The sequence below is a fragment of the Sparus aurata genome, chromosome 4 (assembly GCF_900880675.1).
Source record: "Sparus aurata chromosome 4, fSpaAur1.1, whole genome shotgun sequence".
In the NCBI taxonomy this organism is placed as follows: Eukaryota; Metazoa; Chordata; class Actinopteri; order Spariformes; family Sparidae; genus Sparus; species Sparus aurata.
Window position 1 is genome coordinate 11531329 of NC_044190.1, and position 25130 is coordinate 11556458.

Genomic DNA, 25130 nt, shown 5'->3' on the forward strand with positions numbered 1-25130 from the left:
AGCTCCTTCCAGCTGAATGAAGAGCTGCACTGCCTGCTCCACATTCAGCTTCTCCTCATTATTCTGACTCATTAAACAAAAAAACGACTCCACTACACACTAAACACACTACACCAAACACTACATAACACACTAACTACACACTCCAAACACGCTAAATGTCACAAATCTCTCAACTCTCAATATCGCTGTCTACACACCGACCGTCGTTGCCTGTCAATCATCTGCCTAGGTCCCTCTCACAACTTCCTGTTCCTCAACAACCAAACTTGCTGCTTGGACACTTTCGTGACAAAAGCCAGTTTTTACCGTTTCTTCCTGCACGAGACACAAAGCAAACGTGACGGCAATGTTCGCGAAAAAGCGTGGCGGACATTATTTACCCTAGGTCCGGTTTTGGTCATGCCGATGCGTCCGGTCCGTCGCCTCGGGAGGTGGGCCGTGTAGCTAGCGGCTAGCGGCTAGCTACACATGAACATCCACAGATTCCGATTCCACTTTGTTGTCCGCGCGTCTCCGGATCTCCTCAGACCCGAACAGACTCGGTCCGGACTCGTTTAATCTCATTAATCCACAACAGTCAGTTTAGATGCACAGAACAGAACAGAACAGACCAAAAAGCCGGCAAAATCCCGGTCCAGCTCGCGCCGCTGCAGGTATAAATCCGCTTGTTTCTTCAGGTATGTCGTGGGCTTGAGCTGTGCAGTGATTGGCTCTGGTGCGCATGTGGCCACGGTGTGCAGTGATTGGCTCTGGTGCGCACGTGACTGTGGTGGCTCTGGTGGACAATGCTTGGCGGAATTTGTAAAGCATTTATGAAATAATTTATTCACGGTATCATTGCAGTCCAAACAAATGCTTGGATGCACACCACTGAACCACACAGCAGCCATGTTGAAAGTCTCGGGTCAGTGTGATCCTTATCCGCAGAGATATTTGACCAACAGACACATATACACACAGACAGAGATTCCTTGTATTTATAGATAGATTACTTTGGATTTTATGAGAGTGCAAACAAGACGACTGACAAGACCTACGCGATTTGCTGTTTTCAGTGTTTTCTGCCAATAGAGGGGGCTCATGCAAGTGGAGCTTTCCCTGGTCAAAGTCAAGTATGTCAAAGTGCAAATGTTTACATAGTCATAAAATAAAATATTTTGTGTCTTTGAAAAATACAAGTCAAATGTTCAAAAAACCTTGTTATTTGCTTAATGAGTGTAGTTTTAGAGGACCTGAGTTAAATAATAGGCTATTTATTTACAAATGTAGCCACAGATGAAGACAAAATCAATCTTGTACGGAAAAAAAGCATTAAAAATCACAATAATCAAAGAGTCGAAGCTCCCATAATCAAAATCGAATCGAATCGTGAGGTACCCTTGTTGGAACAGCCCTTCACAGAATGGGACCCAAATGCTTGAAACACAAGATTCAACTTTTCCTTCAAATTGTTATGCTGACATTATCATTTGTACTATATAAAAAAAAAGAAAAACATTAAATTAGTATTACATTCAAAACAAATCCCAAAAATTATTTTGACTTTGGCAGCACCTCTCTGTCCTACAGAACTTTCAATGAATAAAAATTAAAAAATGGTGGTTAATATGCTTTTTTTTTTTTTCCTTGCACCTCTCCAATTTCTGTTTCTTGTTTTGCCAGAAACCACAAACTGGGGACCAGACAAAGAGCTGAGCAGGTAGTAAATCTGCTGTAGTAAAAAGCCAACATAAAGTTTATTCAGAAATAAACAGCAGAACCAAAAGGTATCTTGCTCTTTATCATCGTAACCATCATTTATTAGATCTGATATATAGTGTTTCACAGTCAGACAGTTCCAAGAAACTTCCCATGAAAACATCCAAATTAAAAGACATCTTATAAGACCACACAATAAGTTTTTCATTCTTTTGTTCAGGTTTATGTTGTTGCTCTCTCTCTCTCTCAAAAAAAAGTTACAAAATGTTGACACAATTAACTGTTTACTTCTACAGCCTGCAGAGCTACAGTTTGGGTTTGGATTATTTGAGTTTTGGACAACAGGCACTAGCTGACATTACAAACTGTGAGTCTGAGGGTGTCTCACTCAGTGTCCGTGGTGTGTAGAGCAGAGGCCCAGGCCTGGTCTGAAGGGGTGTCAGGCAAAACCCAGCTCTTAGGAACAGGAGAACAGTCAGGATGACCCGCTGAAACCACAAACGCATCCCACTCTCTCCTGAAAGAAAAACATATCACAATCCCATAAAGTAATTATTCCTAGTTCACTTTAATAGAAGCTTGACCGCATGGGGCTACACGAGCCTAAAGATTTGTAACATGTGACAGCAGAAAAAAAATCTGATATTTTCTGACTCTTATTATTGTTATTATTATTGTTAAACAGGCTGTACTGAAGATGCACTGAAAAAATGAAGGTGAAGATTGACCTGATTTGTAGTAAAGCATGCAGTGAGAGCTCAGCTTGGGTGTAATATGCTCTGAAGGGCTGCAGATAAGAATCAGCAGGTAGCTCATCTGTGAAACAAATGGAAAAATCATTACCAACAGTATTCTGCAAAACAAGCACATGTATTTGATTCAATCATACTGCTGAACTAAGAACAAATGTTTTCCTTTTAGTGTAGATGAGCTGTGAGGGCTCACCTCCAAACAACATGGCATCCACTTTTTGTTTCCTCTGCAGCTGTCTGTCCCTCTCCTTCTTCGCTCGTTTCTCTTGCTCTCTTCTTCTGTCCTCTTCCTGCTCTCCTTCCAGCATCACCATTAGAGCCATCTCCTCTGTTGAGTAGACTGCTGTCCTCTTCTTCAACACGCACCTCAGCTGTTCCAGTCGACTGCTAAATGCCTGTTCACATTCTTGCTCAGTGATGATACCTGCAACAAGCAAACACACAGTTACACCCTGCTGCACTTTGTATGCTATACAGCTACACTTTGTACAGTGCCGACATGTGCTGTTTGTAATGTTCCACTAAAAACACACAAAAACTAAATAAAAAAGGAGGACAAGAATGATTTCTGCTTTTTCTTAGAATTATCTTTCCCCTTATTCCCAGTCATGTTGGTCAGTACCCAATAGTATCAAAAAACCTGATCCATTCTTCACATGTGTGAGTGGTTAGAAATTGGTTAGGCTTAGAATTGACCATTGGTCAGGCGCTAACAATGAGGCACTAATGACATAGGTTGGGTCTGTTTTACAACACCAGGATTGTGAAACTAAACTAAGTTTAGTCCTTTTATTTTACCTATTCTTCCTTGCAAAATAGCTCAAGCTTAGTCTGACTGAATGGAGAGTGTCTGTGAACAGCAATTTCCAAGTCTTGCCAGAGGTTCTGAATTGGATTTAGGTCTGGACTTTGACTGGGCCTTTTTAACATGTCCTCATATCAAATATCCTTTGATCTAAACCCTTCCATTGTAGCTCTTGCTGTATGTTTAGGGTCGTTGTCCTGCTGGAAGGTGAACCTCCACCCAAGTCTCAAGTCTTTGCGGACTTTAATAGGTTTTCTTCCAAGATTGTCCTGTATTTGGCCCCAGCCATCTTCCCATCAACTCTGACCAGCTTCCCTGTCCCTGCTAAAGAAATGCATCTCCATAGTATAATGCTGCCACCACCATGTTTCCCGGTGGGGATGGTGTGTTCAGGGTGATGTGCAGACTGCACATGTTAAAACTGCATGGCTTTGTTTTAACAATTGCTCTCTTCTTTCCACTCTTCCATAAAGGCCCGATTTGTGGAATGCACGACTAATAGTTGTCCTGTGGACAGATTCTCCCACCCGAGCTGTGGATCTCTGCAGCTCCTCCAGAGGTACCACGGGCCTCTTGGCTGCTTCTCTGATCAATGCTCTTCTTTCGTGGCCTGTCAGTTTAGGTGGATGGCCATGTCTGTTAAATGCCCTACAAGTAAATGTATTTCTAGGTCTGTCACTTTGTCTGGTCCATTTACCTGACTTTTCCCAATCCACTGCCAAGAACAGGAATAGATGTAATTTTGCAAATTCCTGCACACCTTAAGGGTCTTACCTCAAACATTTTCAATACTATTCTGTCACTCAATTATATAACACTTAATAAGATCTGATCTGAAAATGCTTGTTGTCAAATATTTGTGACGGATGCTCTGTTTCTGACGGGCTGTTATTTCTCCAAAATCGCTATGAGAAGCAAACTTGTAGCATACTGCCAACCAGTGGGTGATTTGTCAATTTTTAACAAGGGGGATGGCCCAACACGAGCATCACCCTGCCCCGACACACCTATGTACGCACTCTTAACCATAACTATGACATTTCTTATTCTACAATTCCATTTTATCCAGTTATCTTCCTTCTCTACATACTACAATTGTCTTTTTATAACTGAATTAAAGTATTGAGTAAGTACACCTTTAAATTGTATGCAGTGGACTGAGTTTATTCAGGCAGCGTTTTCTCATGTTTCTTAGACATGAAATTTTTTACGATCTAAATTTCTTGAAGGACACTCAATGAACATTGTGCAAAATAGTAGAGCCTGACCGACGTATTTGTTGGCCGATTTGATCTATTTATTATATCTATTTATCCAATATTATGACAGATATATCGGTATCAGTGAATATATTGTCCGATATGAGGACCTTATATTTAAAAACTACAAATACAGAATGGAGAAAGTCACTCCTACAGGGTGCGTTTCAACGGGGGTAAAAGAGCTCCGAAATGTAACAGCTACCTCACTAATGTTTAAACTATAAACCAGCACAAAAATGACAATTACCAACATAACATAAGCCACCATGTTCTTAACAGACACACTAAAAACACTCACAAAAAGTAACATTTAGTTTTAGAACATAAATAACAAACTTACTATTAATATTAAACTGTCAGAAAAAACTCATCTCTAAAAAAATTAAACATTACTGAAAATAAACATGTGTGTCTGCTAAAGGTTTTATTCCGCCCTCCACACGGCATCATAACGGGAACGTTTCAGAAGCGGAGTCTTTTGCCTGCCAGACTTTGTCTGCACAGAGTGTTTTACTTTGAAAACTGGCTGGATACTCTATGCCGTTTCCGTGTCTCTGACTTCCTGTTTGCACGATCTGCTCTGTGCAGCTTGTTGCGGCTTTCGTCAAAAATAAACCGGGCAGTCGGATCGCAAAGCAGCCATGCCCGACTTGACTCCACTGTGCGTCGGAGCTGATCGCGGCCACTTGTGATTTTAGCACACTATCTGCTACTAGCGGATGGAGACTGATGTCAGGTTAACAAGAGGGATGCTTTTTGGTAATTTTGCTAACAAGCGGGATGGCATTCGCCCTCAAATCACCTACTGCTGCCAACTCTCACAGCACACAGTAACATGGGACTGAGAAAATTGTTGATGGCTGAAATCAACAATAACTGTCCCACCTTTCCTCAGTGCTGCCTCTTTCCTCAATCTGCGCAGTTTCTCAAGAGATCTCAGGACATCTTGCATCCTCTTCACATCTGCTTGCTTCTTCCTCACCTCACAGAGAACAGCGTCTGCAGCTAGCTTCAGTTCCTGCTCCTGGTACACAAACACATGTAGTTCACAGTTAACATGTCCCATGAAAGATATGTCACAGCATGAGATCAGATAGCCATTAGTTTTTAAATTAAAAGACTAATAAAATAAAACAAAAAAACAATTCAGTTTTGAGAAAGTTAAAAGTCTTTACCATAATATTAAAATAAAAATCCACAAACATCATCTTTCACCAGTTATGAGACACAGGTTTTTGCACACCAAAAAAAACTTCCATTACCCTCCATCGTTCTGGAGTGGAGGCAGAAAAATCTCAGTTTCTTAAAACCTTGGGAAAATAATACATAGAGACCACTAGCAAGGTTTTCGGTTAAGCTGAATCACAAACTTCCTAGTCAGTTACAGTTTGTTCCACCTAGCTGCAATTAGTGCCCACTGGAGGTAGTTGGTGTAGTACAGCTCTCAGCTCAGCACTCTTGAATAGGTCATAATTTTACATAGGTCTGATAAAAAAACAAAAAGTATTTGGTCACAATCAGCTACAAAACTGAAAAGCATCTTGTGTTATAAAAGAACAAAATAAGTAGTGCTCAAGCACTAATTTCTTTAATGCTGGGCTCCTTCAATTCTGCATAGGGGTGCATAGCTGCTAACATGTACAGTATCTCACAAAAGTGAGTACACCCCTCACATTTCTGCAAATATTCCATTATATCTTTTCATGGGACAACACTGAAGAAATGACACTTTGATACAATATAAAGCAGTGAGTGTACAGCTTAACAGTGTAAATGTACTGTCCCCTCAAAATAACTCAACACACTGCCATTAATGTCTAAACTGCTGGCAACAAAAGTGAGGACACCCCTAAGCGAAAATGTCCAAATTGGGCCCAAAGTGTCCATATTTTGTGTGGCCACCATTGTTTTCCAGCACTGCCTTAACCCTCTTGGGCATGGAGTTCACCAGAGCTTCACTGGTTGCCACTGGAATCCTCTTCCAATCCTCCATGACGACGTCATGGAGCTGGTGGATGTTAGAGACCTTGCGCACCTCCACCTTCCGTTTGAGGATGCCCCACAGATGCTCAATAGGGTTTAGGTCTGGAGAAATGCTTGGCAAGTCCATAACCTTTACCCTCCACTTCTTTAGCAAGGCAGTGGTCGTCTTGGAGGTGTGTTTGGGGTCATTATCATGTTGGAATACTGCCCTGCGGCCCAGTTTCCGAAAGGAGGGGATCATGCTTTGTTTTAGTATTTCAAAGTACATGTTGGCATTCATGGTTCCCTCGATGACTTGTAGCTCCACAGTGCCGGCAACACTCATGCAGCCCCAGGCCATGACACTCCCACCACCATGCTTGATTGTAGGCAAGACACACTTGTCTTTGTACTCCTCACCTGGTTACCACCACACACGCTTGACACCATCTAAACCAAATAAGTTTATCTTGGTTTCATCAGACCACAGGACATGGTTCCAGTAATCCATGTCCTTAGTCTGCTTGTCTTCAGCAAACTGTTTGCAGGATTTCTTGTGCACCATCTTTAGAAGAGGCTTCCTTCTGGGATGACAGCCATGCAGACCAATATGATGCAGTGTGCAGGGTTAGCAGGGGTTTTATGGTCTGAGCACTGACAGGCTGACCCCACCCCTTTAACCTCTGCAGCAATGCCGGCAGCACTCATACGTCTATTTTCCAAAGACAACTTCTGGATATGACGCTGAGCATGTGCACTAAACTTCTTTGGTCAACCACAGCGAGGCCTGTTCTGAGTGGAACCTGTCCTCTTCAACCACTGTATGGTCTTGGCCACCACGCTGTAGCTCAGTTTCAGGGTGTTGGCAATCTTCTTATGGCCTAGGCAATCTTTATGTGGCGCAACAATTCTTTTTTTCCAGATCCTCAGAGAGTTCTTTGACGTGAGGTGCCATGTTGAACTTCCATTGACCAGTATGAGAGAGTGTGAGAGTGATAACACCAATTTTAACACACCTGCTCCCCATTCACACCTGAGACCTTGTAATGTTAACAAGTCACATGACATCGTGAAGGGGAAAACGGCTAATTGGGCCCAATTTGGATATTTTCACTAAGAGGTGTACACACTTTTGTTGCCAGCGGTTCAGACATTAATAGCTGTGTGTTGAGTTATTTTGAGAGGACAGTAAAAACACTGTTATACAAGCTGTTCACTGACTACATTGTAGCAAACTGTCATTTCTTCAGTGTTGTCCCATGAAAAGATATAATAAAAATATTTGCAAAAATGTGAGGGGTGCACTCACTTACACTAACTGGCTTTGAGTGTAGGTCGCCTGTGGCTGACAGTTCGGGAGGAAGACATGTACCGTTACATGCCTACTGGATTGGGTTGAAATTTTTACTGAGCATCCAAGAGACCTTAAGGATAACGTCATGTATTCATTTAAATAGTTGTTGCAGTATCTTTCAAAGTAATCCAATTACAAAAAAATAAATATTTTTTTAACAAAGATTCTTTTGTGTGGTTTCATTTAATAGGTAAATGAATCTCGCAGCTCCTTACTTTTTTGAAGCTGACAGCTGCACCATTCAAACAAGGTCTATGTTGCAACGTTTAATCGTCCAACCAGAAACTCAGGTGTCTTTTGGGGGTATTTATACAACAAATCCATACAGATCCTATATACAGTGTCATATACAGTTTGTACTGAGCAGCACATACCTGGAATACCATACCCACACAACTAAGGAATATGACATCTCTCAACTATTTCTCCAAACCTGTAAAACAGTGGTTATTGGAAAATCAAAGATGCTGTCATAATGTGATTATTTCAGTGTTTATATGCCATCATGACACTGGGACACTGTGTTTTCTGCCCTTCCGGTGTTTACAGTTCATGAGAACTTTCCATAGTGAGCTGCAGAGTTTGGCATGATTGTTTTATTAAAACAAATTGGTTGATTAACATCAATTGGATACTCATGGCTCTGTGTCAGCTGGACGTGTAAAAAGGGTTTTTGTTTGCCAACACATAAGAACATCTTTGTCAATGTTACCACATGTGAGTTTGTCTTCTTTGACCCAAACTTGAACACATAAATACATTGAATGCAAGAATACAGCAGGTAAATAGAGGATTCAGCTCTGACAAATGCACTTACTTTCTTCTTCTCTTCTACTTGATGTATTTGCTGCATCCTCCATTTATCTATCGCAGCCTCCTTCTCAGAGATGGAATCCTCTCTCTGTTTTTCCTCCAACATCTGCAGCTCCCTGGTTCTCAGTCGCCTCGCTCTTCTCTTAGCAAAACGGGACAATATAGTTTCTACACACCCGCTGTCACTGAGGGCAACTAGACTGTCCTGCAGCTCTCTCTTTACGTTTATAGTCATAGAATAACAGTCCGTCCAAACGGACTCATTCTCAACAGTGTCCCTCAGAGTTTTACAGGACTTTGCCAGCTGTGAGATGAGCTGAGCTGCCCTGTCAAGCGCTTCTGTCGTGATACCGCTCTTCTGCTGCTGGGCCTGTGGCGTCTTGGAGGTTTTGTTTATTCTTTGTAAGAACCGTCGGATCCACTGTTGATCCTGCTTCCTCCGAATGGCTGTTTCATCCTTAGCTTGTGTTGCTGTTCCCAAATTTCGGTCGTAGTCCTTACCCCGCGGAGTGCAACCGAACGGAGCTGCACCATCAGAGAAATCCTGATAACTATGATATGGTTTCTGAAAGGAATCTGGGTCATACGTGGTAGTCTGAGAACCTGATCGAACATGCTGGGGAATTATCTGAAATGGAGACGGGCCCATCCCGGCGCCGGGAACATCGTGAAGGAAACGTTCAGGCGGTGAACAGCCGAAAGGAGGTAGGGGGACGGATGGGTCAAATCCATACGCAGGGGCAAAGCGAGGCGCTCCGAACCATCCTCCACTCGAACAAGGTGTCGGGAAATCGTGCCTGAATTCGCACGGGCGATTGTCATATCCCAGGGATGGTGTCCACTGTGGCGCAGAGTGTTCCGGCTGAGTGTTCATGCTCGGTGGTGGTCTGTTAGCGGAGTACGGTGTATCCAGGAAGCCGCCTGGATAGACCGGGGGCTGCTGTGTGTCCGGCGGAAAGTGGCGATATGGGTCGTCCATGTCATGTCCAGTATTAATCTCATCTATGACGAACGTGTACGCTTTTTAACAGTTACATTCTCGTCCACCTCTTCTGCTTCCTCTGCAGCTTCTTCTTCCAATGAATTTCCGGCAGGCTGTACACTGTAAAGCGTAACACTGCCACCCACAGGAGGGTCTTCATGGTGTGGGTAGGTCCGTGTATCATCTGATCCAGTGGCGATTCTAGACCAGTTTTATTAGGGGGGCCAGGTTGGGGCCGGCTTTTTTGTTAGGGGGCACATACAACCTGGAAAAAAAGATAAATCCCTCATTCAGACAAAACAGTGTTTACAATTTCAGCAATTTTGATTGGGTAGTAAACTGCTGAGACACTTTATTTCTGCCTTTCCCTTCAGAACAAAATCATTGCAAGAAATCTGTCATTGTATTATTAAAGCAGACTCCCTGTCAGGGGGGCCACAGGGGGGTCCAGACTCAGAGTTACGGGGGCACTGGCCCCTGTTGCCCCCCCCCCTAGAACCGCCCCTGATCTGATCATTCAATAACCATTTAATCTGGCAAAAGAAAAGCAAAAAAACGAGTCAATATTTCGTTTTTCTGTTTTCCTGACATTGAAAACTGGTGTTTGTTTTCCTATTTTCAGCCCAAATTACGTTTTCAATAAGGCACTGGGGGGGAAACAATCTCTACGCTATATATTAGCGACCTGAGATTTTTAGGGCCCGAGCAGGGAACCTGCGAGGTCCCTATTGTAATTGTAATGATTATTATTAGGGGGCCAAGCCCAAGGGGCCAAGCTAGGACCAGCGGTGCTAGGAACACTATTGTAATTGTAAAGATTTTTATTTTTATTTTTCTCCTGCGAATATCTCAGACATAAAAAACTACATATATCCGCCTGCAGGGGGCGCTATGACCTACTTTTTCGAACTCCTCCTTGGGATTTTGTCAGATCTGCGGTACGAACACTCTTCAGCTAGACCTGATCAAAAGTTATCAAAAGAATTTTGCTCAGTCAAAAAATGCGCAAATTATTCACAAACACATTTCTGTGGCTAGCTATAAAAATGTAAACTGTTTGATATCTCGGTCAAACTAAATGCTGTTAACACCAAATTTGAGGTCCTTGGTTGCCATAACACTGGAAAGGGATGAGCCCATTTTGGAGAATTGTGGCCACTAGGGGGCGCTAAAAATATTGGAAGTTTATATCTCTTGAACATCTACACCGATTTTTACGAAATTTGGTCGGTATGATGTAGGGCCAATCCTTAGGTCATATCTTGAAGGTGGTCATGGCTGCTCAATGTGGGCGTGGCTTATTACAAGATAAACAACAAACATTAATTTCAGCCAAACTATTATGCTGAGAGCTTTGAAATTTATATGGTACAGATAGAATAGGACACAGTTCTTCCCTACCAAAAATTGCACATGTATTCCAGTAGGTGGCGCTATAATGGATGTAATCGCGTTTTTGCCTGTAACTTCCACATTTTAAATAACACACTCACAAACCTTATATCCATATGTTCCCTGAATAGACCTGGGTTTTCTGACATAGGACACGCCCACTTCTGCTGCACATTTCGTTCACTAAATCGCCACATATGCAAAACCTACTTTTTCGAACTCCTCCTTGGGATTTTGTCCAATCTGCATGAAACTTGGCATGTACACTCTTCAGCTGGACCTGATCTAAATGTATCAAAAGAATTCTGCTCGGTCAAAAAATTTGCAAATTATTAACGAACAAATTTTTGTAGCTACCTATAAAAATGTCAACTCTTTCATATTTTGGTCAAACTAAATGCTAATAACACCAAATTTGAGTTCCTTGGTTGCCATGACACTGTGAAGGGATGAGCCGAATTTGGCGATTTTTGGCCACTAGGGGGCGCTAATAAGATGGGAAGTTTATATCTCTTGAACGGCTTCACCGATTTTTACGAAATTTGGTCGGTATGATGTAGGGCCAATCCTGAGGCCATATCTTGAATGTAGTCATCACTGGTCAATGTGGGCGTGGCTTATTACAACAAATCCAAATCGGCACTGATTCAGCTTTTTGCACTTCCAGTGCACTTCCCATTACAGCGAATACCACGGCTCAGACATTGTCCTGTGTCCTCACTTTTGCCCTGAGCCCGTCATCCTTTGGGGCCAACTTCCATGGGTTCTGCGGTGCGTGGGGTCTGAGTTGCGCAGGGGGCCTTGGCCCCCGTTCATAACTGCTTGCAGTTCTAGTTTTTTTTTTCCTTTGTCCAAAATGGTTGCATTTTTCACTGCCTGAAGATACCCCAAAACTCACCAAACTTAGAATATAAGTCACACCTGGCGAAAAATTTTATTATCTATTGTCTTCCTGAATTTCCACCACTTGGTGGCGCTGTTATTAACAAAAGTGTGTTTTGGCTAATAACTCCCATATACTTTGTCGCACATTCAAAAACCTTATATCCACGCGTTCAGTGAATTGTGCTGAATCTCGTGGTATGGGCCACGCACATTTCCGCCTACCGTTTTTTTTCGCTAAGTCGCAAAATGTCGAAAACCCACTTTTTCGAACTCCTCCCAGGCAATTTCACTGATTTGCACGAAACTTGGCACACAGCATCTGTGGACCCTCCTGACAAAAAGTTATCAAAAGAGTTTAATTAGGACAAATAATTTTAAAGTTATTCAATAACAACTTCTTGCAGATTTGATTTAAAACAGGAAGTGTTAGATATTTCCACAGTGGTCAGGTCTAATGACATGAAACTCAGGATACTACTTCCCCATGAGCCCCTGAGGCCCTGTGCAAAATTTTATGCGATGACCACAAGGTGGTGCTCTTTAAATTTAAGTATTTTATATCTCCACAACGGTTCATCGGATTAATGCGAAACTTTGTACATTTCTTGTCAGTGCCGTCCTGAGGACAGCTGATAAAGTGTTTATCGCCACTAGGGGGCACTCTGGTGCCAGTTTAATTTTATATTTGGCCCTGTGCCCACACCATAACACTTATGGAAATGAAATTCATAGAGGTGCTATAGAGTGGCCCCTGTGACTCACACACCAAAAATGACCAGCAGGCGGCGCTATTTTCAATGCAAAAGCCTTTTTCGCTCATAACTCCCACTTAATATGTTTCACATTATTAAATTCCTATGTGTTCCCTGAATTCAGCTAAATTGTTTGGTGTAGGCCACGCCCACTTTTGCAGTAACTTTCCATTCGCAAAATTGCAAACAATGAAAAACTTTTTCGAACTCCTCCCAGGCAATTTGAGTGATTTGCACCAAACTTTGCGTGAAGCATCTGTGGACCCTCTTGACAAAAAGTTATCAAAAGAATTTTGATAGTCTGTAAACTGCCAGAAATATGTAATGACAAATTCCTGTATATTGTGTTGAAAACAGACAATCTTGCATATCTTTACAGAATACTGTCTGATTATCACATAAATGTTCATCATTGTGTTGTATGGCCTGATGAGGCTTTGTGTAAAATTTGGTGCAAATCGGCCAATAGGTGGCTCTCCGGTCGCAGTCTAATTAGTGTCAATGGGATTAAATGGGGAAATCTTCAAGTCCTCTTCAAAACTCATCGACCTTCAACCTCTCCTTGTCTCTCATACTTTGAGCTAGACACACCATTCTAACTTTTAAAGAGTCAGAAGACCTCAAACTATTGGACATGTATTCAGTTTTTTCAGTTTTCTTTTACGGTTTTCAAATCATCACAGTTTTAGTTTTAAGGATTTGCAGGCCGTCTTCTGATTTTATAATGGGTGTGTATTGCGTGAGCTAGAGTACGTGACATCATCGCTACAGTGGAGAGCAGATGGAAGAACTAAAGAAAAAGTTCTCTTCAGCTTGATTTGGATCCCACATCTTTTACTTCACATACACAATATATACATAGAAATGTAGGAAATGTTGTTGGCTTTCAGCTGATGGTCTTATTTCAGACTTACACTTTTGGCTGTTAAAACCCCAGAGGGACAAGCACAACAGCCACTCCCCCATGAGCTGCAATTTCTTCCTCTTCAGCTTTCATCATGCAGCAGGTGACATCTCACATCCAATCAGTTAATCAGTTCTTCTCTGACCGGCTAAATTCTCTGGATTTTTTTCAAGATCTCCCAAGAGAACCAGTGTGCGTGACAGAATGGTGGCACACAGACTCCCAAGAGCAAACAGAGTAAGATGGAACTTCCATATCTGTGCAGTTAACACTGTTTTAGCACAAAGGTGACATCATCCAGTGTTTCGAAACCATTAGGGGAGTTTGAGCCTACCACTGTGCGAGAAGCTGGAAGGTTTGTGAGGCTACTGGAGGATGATGCTTTCAGCTTCTTCCTGAAACTATTTAATTGCATCATGCCTCGTGTGCACATTCTCTTCAGCCAGCTCCAGAGGCGGACCATCGACTCAGTCTTTGTCCGGGGAATCATGCAGCAGTTCACACAATTTTTCTGACTTCAGCGTACATTATTTCATACTGCCAATAGCAGGCCACCGAATTATAAAGCAACGACTTCCTCAGCGGAAGGTGTTGCTTGAGCATGCCCCGACGGCAGCATGCATCGACAGCAGCATGCCCCGACGCGCGTGGACTGTGAGGGCCCGTTCATCACTGCTTGCAGTTTTAGTAAAAAAAATTTTTCCCCCAATGCAGTCCAATAAAGCATTGGGGGGAAAAAAGATAACTGCGACCTGAGATTCTTTTTTCCCCCAATGTTTTATTGAAAACGTAATTAGCAACCAGACTATACATTGCGCATGCGCAAAGTGTTACCACACAGCAGAAATGTACCGTGGGAAATGGTATAACAATAACAGAAAATGTAAATTCATTATTTCATTTTGGTTTTCTTGTTCATTATATTTTCCGTTTTAGTATGGTGGCCCTGAAATGCAAAACACGGCAAATCAGAAAACACAAAGGCAAATCAAAAAACACAACAGCATGATGGAAAACACAACAGCAAATCAGAAAACACAACGGCAAAAAAGAAAACACAACGGCAAATCAAAAAACACAACGGCAAATCAGAAAACACAACAACATAATAGAAAACACAACAGCAAATCAGAAAACACAACAGCAAAAGAGAAAACACAACGGCAAATCAGAACACACAACGGCTAAAGAGAAAACTCAACAGCATATCAGAAAACACAACGGCAAATCAGAAAACACAACGGCAAATCCAAAAAACACAACGGCAAAACAGAAAACAATGGCAAATCAGAAAACACAACGGCAAATCAAAAAACACAACTACAAATCAGAAAACACAACAACAAACTAGAAAACACAAGGCAAATCAAAAAAACACAACAACAAATCAGAAAACACAATGGCAAATCAGAAAACACAATGACATTACAGTTTTTCTCAATTGTTTACACACAAAAACTGGTACTTGAGACACAATGACCACAACATGTAACTAATGCACCAACCCCCGAACCAATTCTGCTAAACTACAAGCACAGTTCCTGCTTTACACTCAAATTGCAGTTCTAAAACACACTTTTTTCAAAACACTACACACAATTCTCTGCATTTGGCACAATTTTCATGAAGAAAATATCTTGCTTTCACAAAGAACACTCTGTCATTCAAAATTCTAAAGTGAATTGCCCTACTATGCACACTGACTCATCACATGGGCAAACACCTGGACACCTTATACAACACACTCATTCCACCAGAGCAGCTCAGGTACGTTGTCATTTGGGACAACGTAAGTTGCCACTGGGCTGCTCTGGTTTGCAACTGGTTCACTGCCCAGCCACGCTTTTTAGTTGTTTATCTCCCTCCATATTCTCCATTCCTCAATCCTATTGAGAATTTTTTTTCTACCTGGAGATGGAAAGTGTATGACTGAAATCCACAAATGCGTATACCCCTTCTCCAAGCTATGGAGGACGCATGTGGATATATAGCAGTTGGTGCTTTTCATGGCTGGATTCGCGAAGCTAGGCGATATTTCTCTTGCTAGTGGCCAGGGAAAACATGGCTTGTGATGTGGATGAGGTGCTATGGCCAGACCGAAACAGAGGAGAGCATTCTGCACAGTTTTTTGTTGTCTTTTTTACTGTAACTGTGTACAGTAATTTCTTCTGTTGTTTTGTAGGTAGACCGTATATTGTTGTATGTGCAACTTTGTGTTGGTTGGGATGTACAGTGTGTACATTGTTTTTGTGGGAAAAATAAAATATATCTGTTACCATGTATTTGTGTGTTCTGAGTATAAAAACAATATTCTCAAATATTTTACAACACACTTATGTATGTACTGACTGTAGTAAGTGTAACACTGAACAAAAAAGGCCTCAGTCATTTTGATGAATGAAGAAGAAGTGTTTTCAATTCAGCATAGTGTTTTACATTGAGCACATCAGTGTTCAACTGGTTCTAATAAATGTCTATTCATATGATGGTTTGTGTGTGTCATTTGAAAACAAAATACCATTTTGAGAAGAAATAACATTGTTTTGAATGTAAAGTTTCATTTTGCAGGAGAATTGAGGGGTTTTGCCCATTGTGTGTGTGATTTTTGATTTGTGTGTAGAGTTCTGAGAGCATGAGGCATGCTTTCAGAAAATGTGTGTAAACAATCGAGAAAAACTGTAAATCTTGTGTAAATATATGCAATAATTCGGTTTATATGCGACAATATGAATATTGATAAATGTATAATTAAACTTGTTACAATGAACATTTTGGTGTTATTTCGTTTTTAAAAAAAAATATCATGACACAATGAATGCATTCATCACTCAGTTGGGTATTTACATGAGAGATTATAGAGTTTACAATCTAGTGGTCGAAATGACAGCTTACAGCCGTTAGTGTTGGAATTCTGTCTCTTCTAGTGCTAGCACAATACCATTATACTGTGTGTGTGCGTGTGTGTGATATAGTTTTCACACACAAAAGGTTAAAGTAGGCCCCTATCTTGTTACAGTTTTTCTCGATTGTTTACACACATTTTCTGAAAGCATGCCTCATGCTCTCAGAACTCTACACACAAATCAAAAATCACACACACAATGGGCAAAACCCCTCAGTTCTCCTGCAAAATTGAACTTTACATTCAAAACAATGTTATTTCTTCTCAAAATGGTATTTTGTTTTCAAATGACACACACAAACCATCAAATGAATAGACATTTATAAGAACCAGTTGAACACTGATGTGCTCAGTGTAAAACACTATGATGAATGGAAAACACTTCTTCTTCATTCATCATAATGACTTAGGCCTTTTTTGTTCAGTTACACTTACTACAGTCAGTACATACATAAGTGTGATGTAAAATATTTGAGAATATTGTTTTTATACTCAGAACACACAAATACACGGTAACAGATATATTTTATTTTTCCCACAAAAACAATGTACACAGTGTACATATCAGCCAACACAAAGTGCATATACAACAATATACAGTCTACCTACAAAACAACAGAAGAATTTACTGTACACAGTTACAGTTAAAAAATAAAATAAAAAAATGAAAAACTGTGCAGCATGATCTCCTCTGTTTCGGTCTGGCCACAGCACCTCATCCACATCACAAGCAATGTTTTCCCTGGCCAAGCAGCAAGAGAAATATCACCTAGAATGGTGAATCCAGCCATGAAAAGCACCAACTGCTATATATCCACATGCATCTTCCATAGTTTGGAGAAGGGGTATACACATTTGTGGATTTGTGGATTTCAGTCATACACTTTACAAAAAATTCTCAATAGGATTGAGGATTGGAGAATATGGAGGGAGATAAAGCGTGGTTGGGCAGTGAACCAGTTACGAACCAGAGCAGCCCAGTGGAAACTTATGTTGTCCCAAATGACAATGTGCCTGAGCTGCTCTGGTGGAATGAGTGTGTTGTGTAGGGTGTCTAGGTGTTTGCCCATTTGATGAGTCAGTGTGCATAGTAGGGCAATTCACTTTAGAATTTTGAATGACAGAGTGTTCTTTGTGAAAGCAAGATAGTTTCTTCATGAAAATTGTGCCAAATGCAGAGAATTGTGTGTAGTGTTTTGAAAAAAGTGTGTTTTAGAACTGCAATTTGAGTGTAAAGCAGGAATTGTGCTTCTAGTTTAGCAGAATTGGTTCAGGGGGTTGGTGCATGAGGTGTCTCAAGTACCAGTTTTTGTGTGTAAACAATTGAGAAAAACTGTAAAATCCTGGGTCAGGGCTTCTTTGGTTCAGCACTGCCGACAGCAGTGTGTGTGAGAGAGAGATGATCCTCATTAACAAGAAGCATTTTGCTTTTGCAAAGAAATACATCTGTTTAAACTAGATATTTATATGCCACAAAACAATATTGAGAGAGAGAGAGAGAGAGAGAAGATCCATTGTGTGATAGTGGGGTTGAGCAGCTGGATTTTGCACCCATGGTCAGTAGTATTATAGGTATAGTATAATACGATAGTATAGGTGTATAGGCAAACAAACAAACAACAACCACAACGACGACCATTATTCATTGTATTATTACATTTGTGGGAAGATGCGGTAAAAATGTTCACTTCCCCACAAATGTAATAAATCCCTGCAAGCGTAATACTTATTACATTTGTGGGAAATCGAGTGTTACATTTGTAGTAGGCTGTGGCTATTACGTTTGTGGAAAATGCATTACATTTGTGGTTTTATTACATTAAATGCTGCAGATTTTTATTACGTTTGTTGTTCATTACGTTTGCGGACATTATTACATTGGCGGGCGTTACACGCGTTTTCAGCGTACGCAGACTCATGTTTACGTTGTGAATTGTCGACAGCATATCCAGTATCACGTCATATCCATGTCCTGCATCAAAATATTCTTTACAGTTTTTCTCAATTGTTAAAACCCATTGGCCTAACAAAGTTCGCAGTTGCCTGAACTCATTTAGCTTATTGTGCAGTCTGTTGTCAATACCTTAAACCTTTTCACATGGTAAAACACAATTTGCAGATCTCACTTAGACTTTTCAGCAGAACTCTAAACACATTCTCATTCTCAAAACACATTCTGCACTCTAATGCACATGTCATCCATACTGGTGAACACAAATGGCAACAATCAAATACAAATAGAGAAAACATATCATTGATTACAGTTTTTGCCTAATGCTTAAACACTAAAAGTGGTTGCTATAACCAAAGCATCACAACCTCTAACTTTGGTGACCATGCCCTAAACAAAAGCACCAACCCTTTAAACACAATATATGCTTTGCACTGTGTTTGAAATTCTCCAACACACTTCTTGCAAAACACTACACACTGTTTTTTTACATAAGACACATTGGTCAAAAAGGAAATCTCATGCAATCGTTGGGAAAACACATCTTCTATCTATAAATACAAGGAATCTCTGTCTGTGTGTGTGTGTGTGTGGGTATGTGTCTGTTGGTCAAATATCTCTGCGGATCAGGATCACACTGACCCGAGACTTTCAACATGGCTGCTGCGTGGTTCAGTGGTGTGCATCTAAGCATTTGTTTGGACTGCAATGATACCGTGAATAAATTATTTCATAAATGATTTACAAATTCCGCCGAGCATTGTCCACCAGAGCCACCACAGTCACATGCGCACCAGAGCCAATCACTGCACACCGTGGCCACGTGCGCACCAGAGCCAATCACTGCACAGCTCAAGCCCACGAACTACCTGAAGAAACAAGCGGATTTATACCTGCAGCGGCGCGAGCGGGACTGGGATTTTGCCGGCGGTTCGGTCCGTTCTGTTCTGTGCATCTAAACTGACTGTTGTGGATTAATGAGATTAAACGAGTCCGGACCGAGTCTGTTCGGGTCTGAGGAGATCCAGGGACGCGCGGACAACAAAGTGGAATCGGAATCTGTGGATGTTCATGTGTAGCTAGCCACTAGCTAGCTGCTAGCCGCTAGCCGCTAGCTACACGGCCCACCTCCCGAGGCGACGGACCGGACGCATCGGAATGTCCAAAACCGGACCTAGGGTAAATAATGTCTGCCACGCTTTTTCGAGAACATTGCGGCCACGTTTGCTTTGTGTCTGGTGCAGGAAGAAACGATAAAACGGCTTTTGTCAAGGAAGTGTCCAAGCAGCAAGTTTGGTTGTTGAGGAACAGGAAGTTGTGGGAGGGACCTAGGCGGATGATTGACAGGCAACAACGGTCGGTGTGTAGACAGCGATATTGAGAGTTGAGAGATTTGTGACATTTAGCGTGTTTGGAGTGTGTAGTTAGTGTGTTATGTAGTGTTTGGTGTAGTGTGTTTAGTGTGTAGTGGAGTCGTTTTTTTGTTTAATGAGTCAGAATAATGAGGAGAAGCTGAATGTGGAGCAGGCAGTGCAGCTCTTCATTCAGCTGGAAGGAGCTCAGGCAGACCTGAGACATGTGAGGTTGTGCTGAAAATAATGACACCAAGTAAATAGTTTTTAAGGTGAAATATAATGGCAAAATCAAAAATAGTCAAAAATGGCCAATTATACCCTGGAATATCGGATTTCACAATAAACCTAAATATCCCTGACGCCCCACCTTCAAAAAAGCTTCTTAACCTCCTACTTTTCTATAGGAATACACTTTTCTTACGGGCACTGCACTAGTCTATTCAAAATACAAAACACAACTAAAATTGGAAAAGCACACAGACTCACACACATAAAAATCTAATTGTAGACCAATCAGTCTAAGCCATAGCACTACAAATACACCTGATGTGAGCTCAGCTGCTTTGTTCCAACTTTGGAAACGTGGAGGCAGAAAGAGGAAGAGGGAAAGTAAGAGAAACAGCAGGACGAGGAAGAGGACGATGAAGGGGAGCAGGCAACAGTGACACTGCATCACCACTCCATCCTCGGTCCCTACAACATAGCTTTCTGAACACACTTCATGACACAGAAGTCCAGGACGGGCCACAGCCCCAGTTTGTTGTCATCTGGGATAATGTCAGTTTCCATTGGGCTGCTCTGGTCCGGGACTGGTTCACCAACCATAATAAATTTATTGCTCTCAAGTTGCTACCATACACCACATTTTTTTTAAAAGATTTTTTTGAGGCATAGACACCTTTATTTGACAGTGGATAGACAGGAAAGGGGAGAGAGAGGGGGTGTGACATGCAGTAAAGGTCCTCTGGCTGGATTCAAACCTGGGTCCACTGCATATGTGGCATTTGCTCTAACCACTCGACTACCGGCGCACCCCATACACCCCATTTTTTAATCCAATTGAGGAGTTCTTTTCAACATGGCGCTGGAATGTTTATGACCGTCAGCCACATGCCCGCATGCCTCTTCTACAAGCCACGGAAGAGGCATGCCGCGACATTGAGGTGAGGTCCATACAGGATACAAGTTGGTACGGCATGCATGGCGATATTTCCCCCGTTGCTTGGCAAGGGAGGATATTGCCTGTGATGTGGATGAGGTGATGTGGCCAAATGCCAACAGGAGACAGGATCCATAGCCTAAATGTCTTCCAATCATTCGCTTACAACACTAAGTTTTGTAGAAAATTCTAGTTGTACTATGTCTTTGTGTTTTTTTTTTACTTTTGCAAAAACCTTTTTGCAAAAACCTGAAAAAGGTGCATGTGTTTAATGTTTTGATGCTAAAAACAGTTTTGAAATGGGATTGTTAGGTTTTGTTTCAAGAGTTTCATTTTGCCGTATAAGTTAGGAGTTTATCTCCATGTGCTGTGTCTTACTCGACCTGTGTGTTAAGTTATGACACAGTGAGCCAAAGTCTGCAACATGTGTGTAAGCATTCGGCAAAAACTGTAAACACAACCACTCAAAATTGATTTCACTTGTTTCAAATCATGTGACACAACCAATATATGCCAGTTCAGAGCCCTGTTGCCTCAGGAGGGAAAATATTGTTTGTGATGTTGACAAAGTGCTCTGGCCTGACCCAGCCCAAAGACAAGAAGAAGCACATTGATCACGTTTACTCCTTTGATTTTTGTATTATAAACTGTAGAACAGTGCATTGTAGGCTGTATACTGTACAATAAACAAATTGTCTGGTCCTGAACATTGTGCTTTCCATTTGTTTACAGTACTGACTCCTCATTAGATTTTGACTGGTTGCAGGTTCATATCAACAAAGAACAAGAATCACAGTATCACAGAAACAAAGGACAAGTTTGTGAGATGCAGGATACAGTGCTGTAAAAATAGGGGTGGAAGGAGGAGGAAGAACAAAAAAAATTGCACAGAGCAAAGCAGAGTATAATTTCTGATCAATTTTGAGCTACTATGATAGAACATGTTTTCATTCATCAAAAGACAATGACGGAAAAATATGAAATTTGTTTTGAGATTAAAAATTTACTTCTCCCTGAGAACTATATGTTTTGAACAATGTGTTTTCTGTTTTTTGGTGTATTGTTTACTGACTGCTTGATAGTGATCGCTTTGTTTATGATTTGAGAGCAGTGTTTGGTTTTGAGCACATGTTTTTGGGGGAAAGTTTCATTTTGCCTGAGGAGTCAGAGGTTTTGTAAATAGTGCTTGAAGCTGAGGTTTTGTGTTTACAGTTTTTCTCAATTGTTTACACACAAAAATTGGTACTTGAGACAAAATGACCACAACATGTAACTCATGCACCAACCCCCTGAACCAATTCTGCTAAACTACAGGCACAATTCCTGCTTTACACTCAAATTGCAGTTCTAAAACACACTTTTTTCAAAACACTACACACAATTCTCTGCATTTGGCACAATTTTCATGAAGAAAATATCTTGTTTTCACAAGGAACACACTGTCATTCAAAATTCTAAGTCATTTGCCCTACTATGTCTACTGACTCATCACATGGGCAAACACCTAGACACTCTACACAACACACTCATTCCATCACAGTTTTTTTTTATTTCTTTTACTGTAACTGTGTGAATTCTTCTGTTGTTTTGTATGTAGAACGTATATTGTTGTATATGCACTTTGTGTTGGTTGGGATGTACACTGTGTACATTGTGTTTGTGGGAAAAATAAAATATGTCTGTTACCGTGTATTTGTGTGTTCTGAGTATAAAAACAATATTCTCAAATATTTTACAACACACTTATGTTTGTACTGACTGTAGTAAGTGTAACTGAACAAAAAAGGTCTCAGTCAATATGATGAATGAAGAAGAAGTGTTTTTCCATTCATCATAGTGTTTTACATTGAGCACATCAGTGTTCAACTGGTTCTTATAAATGTCTATTCATCTGATGGTTTGTGTGTGTCATTTGAAAACAAGACACCATTTTGAGAAGAAATAACATTGTTTTGAATGTAAAGTTTCATTTTGCAGGATAATTGAGGGGTTTTGCCCATTGTGTGTGTGATTTTTTATTTGTGTGTAGTGTTCTGAGAGCATGAGGCATGCTTTCAGAAAATGTGTGTAAACAATGGAGAAAAACTGTAATGTCATCGTGTTTTCTGTTTTGTTGTTGTGTTTTCTGTTTTGCCGTTGTGTTTTCTGATTTGCCGTTGTGCTTTCTGATTTGCTGTTGTGTTTTTTGATTTGCCATTGTGTTTTCTGATTTGTCGTTGTGTTTTCTGTTTTGCAATTGTGTTTTTTGATTTGCTGTTGTGTTTTCTGATTTGCCCTTTGGTTTTTCTGTTTTGCCATTGTGTTTTCCTGTTTTGCCATTGTGTTTTCTGTTTTGCCGATGTGTTTTTTGATTTGCCCTTGTGTTTTCTGATTTGCCCTTGTCTTTTCTGATTTGCCATTGTGTTTTGCACTTCAGGGCCACCTTAGTACTGAAAATAGGAGAACAAACACCAGTTTCCAATGTTTGGTGCATACAGAAAATCAAAAAAACAAAATATTGACTCGTGACAGTAACTCCTATCACTCATGATATGGTAGAACCTATGAGAGACTTTTGAGCCCTTTATAAAAAATTTAATAGAATTGAATTTAGAAAAGTGGATGTTTGCCTGGCTCCAGATATTTTTCCTTTCAGTTCAATGGGACTTAATGCAGCAGTTGGTCAGTGTTCCTGTCATTGAGCCAAACGTTTTTGTCCGATTGCAGCTAGAGAACCATTGTAGCAACGAGCATGAGTATTCAAATAAAATCTGGACAATTTGTTATTCTGTTGATGAAAATGAGAAATGTGATATTAGTAGGATCATTTCGGACCGAAACGTGATGCAGTGAGCGAAGGTCCGTTTCTCAATGGATTTGTCATCTAGGAGGGCTAAAAAACAAATTTAGCCGGGGTGTATTTTTCAAAATGGCGGGGAAAATTTTTTAGAGGCCAAAATCCAAAATGGCTGTTGTGGAAACCATCGTTTTAATGGTTTGACCTACAATGATGCACAATACATGGTTTCAGACCTTATTTTTGTCAAGGAATACATATTGCTGGTTAACATAATAATTTGACCTTTTTTTGACCTTTAAATTCAAGATGGCTGCCAATTTTGGTGATTTTTAGGGATTTTGGGGTGGATTGATCCCCTTTTTGGGGATTTTTTTCATAATCGTCGCAGAATCTTCATATTAGGTTCTAATGGAAGCTCTACAAATGCATGTAGTGATTGGCGGGCCCGTCCTCCCAGGAGGTGGTGGCGTAAACATCACCAAATTTATCAAGTCCTGAGCAGTTTTGGGCTTTTAATTGTAAGCTCTCCCATTTGCCTTGATTTATAATATTTGTGGGCTTACAGGGCTTACCACATTTTAAGACACATTCACAAGACATTATTGTACTTTGTCTTTCTTTGGGAGGGAAAGCAACTCGTGTAGCCGCTGATGGTACTGTTTCTAACACATTAGGAGTGAATGAGATATATCAAATTAAATTAGGCTTACGTTTTGAGCATTGCAGAGTAAGTAACGTTATAATGGGTGAGAGGTAAAAAAAAGATTTTACTGTTTGTTTTGAGTTGACCTTTAAATTCAGCTCAAGCAACACACCTTTCTACCTTTGCATACCTACTTTTATGTTGGGCTATTGTGCAAAATTATTTTTGGTTCATTATGTAATGTGATGGGACGAACTGGACACTATATTTTTAGTAGGCTATCATATTTAATGGGAAACAGCAAATCAACAATTGTTGTTTACATATAAACATCTACTTTATTGACCTCAGATATTATTTATGTGTACTTACACTGTATATTATTCAATTCACCATGAGCAGAGCTTCCATTAGAACCTAATATGAAGACTCTGTGACGATTTTGAAAAAAATCCCTAAAAAGGGAAAAAATCCCCCCAAAAATCCCTAAAAATCACCAAAATTGGCAGCCATCTTGAATTTGAAGGTAAAAAAAAAAGGTCAAATCATGATGTAAAACAAAAATATGTATTCCTTGACAAAAATAAGGTCTGAAACCATGTATTGTGCATAGGTCAAACCATTAAAAAGATCATTTCCACGACAGCCATTTTGGATTTTGGCCTCTAAAAAATTTTCCCCGCCATTTTGAAAAATACACCCCGGCTAAATTTATTTTTTAGCCCTCCTAGATGACAAATCCATTGAGAAACTGACCTTCGCTCACCGCGGTCACAT

General features: G+C 40.7%; 1 protein-coding gene across 1 annotated transcript; it reads right to left on the reverse strand.

Moving 5' to 3' along the window:
* Positions 1-1614: 1614 nt before the first annotated feature.
* On the reverse strand, positions 1615-9760 carry pdcd7 (programmed cell death 7). The gene is made up of 5 exons (XM_030415531.1): positions 8654-9760; positions 5406-5544; positions 2647-2877; positions 2430-2517; positions 1615-2218 (listed from the first exon to the last, which is right to left on the reverse strand). Exons 1-5 carry the CDS (start codon positions 9626-9628, stop codon positions 2086-2088), a joined length of 1566 nt encoding a protein of 521 aa, XP_030271391.1. The 5' UTR covers positions 9629-9760; the 3' UTR covers positions 1615-2085.
* Between the last annotated feature and the right edge of the window lie 15370 nt (positions 9761-25130).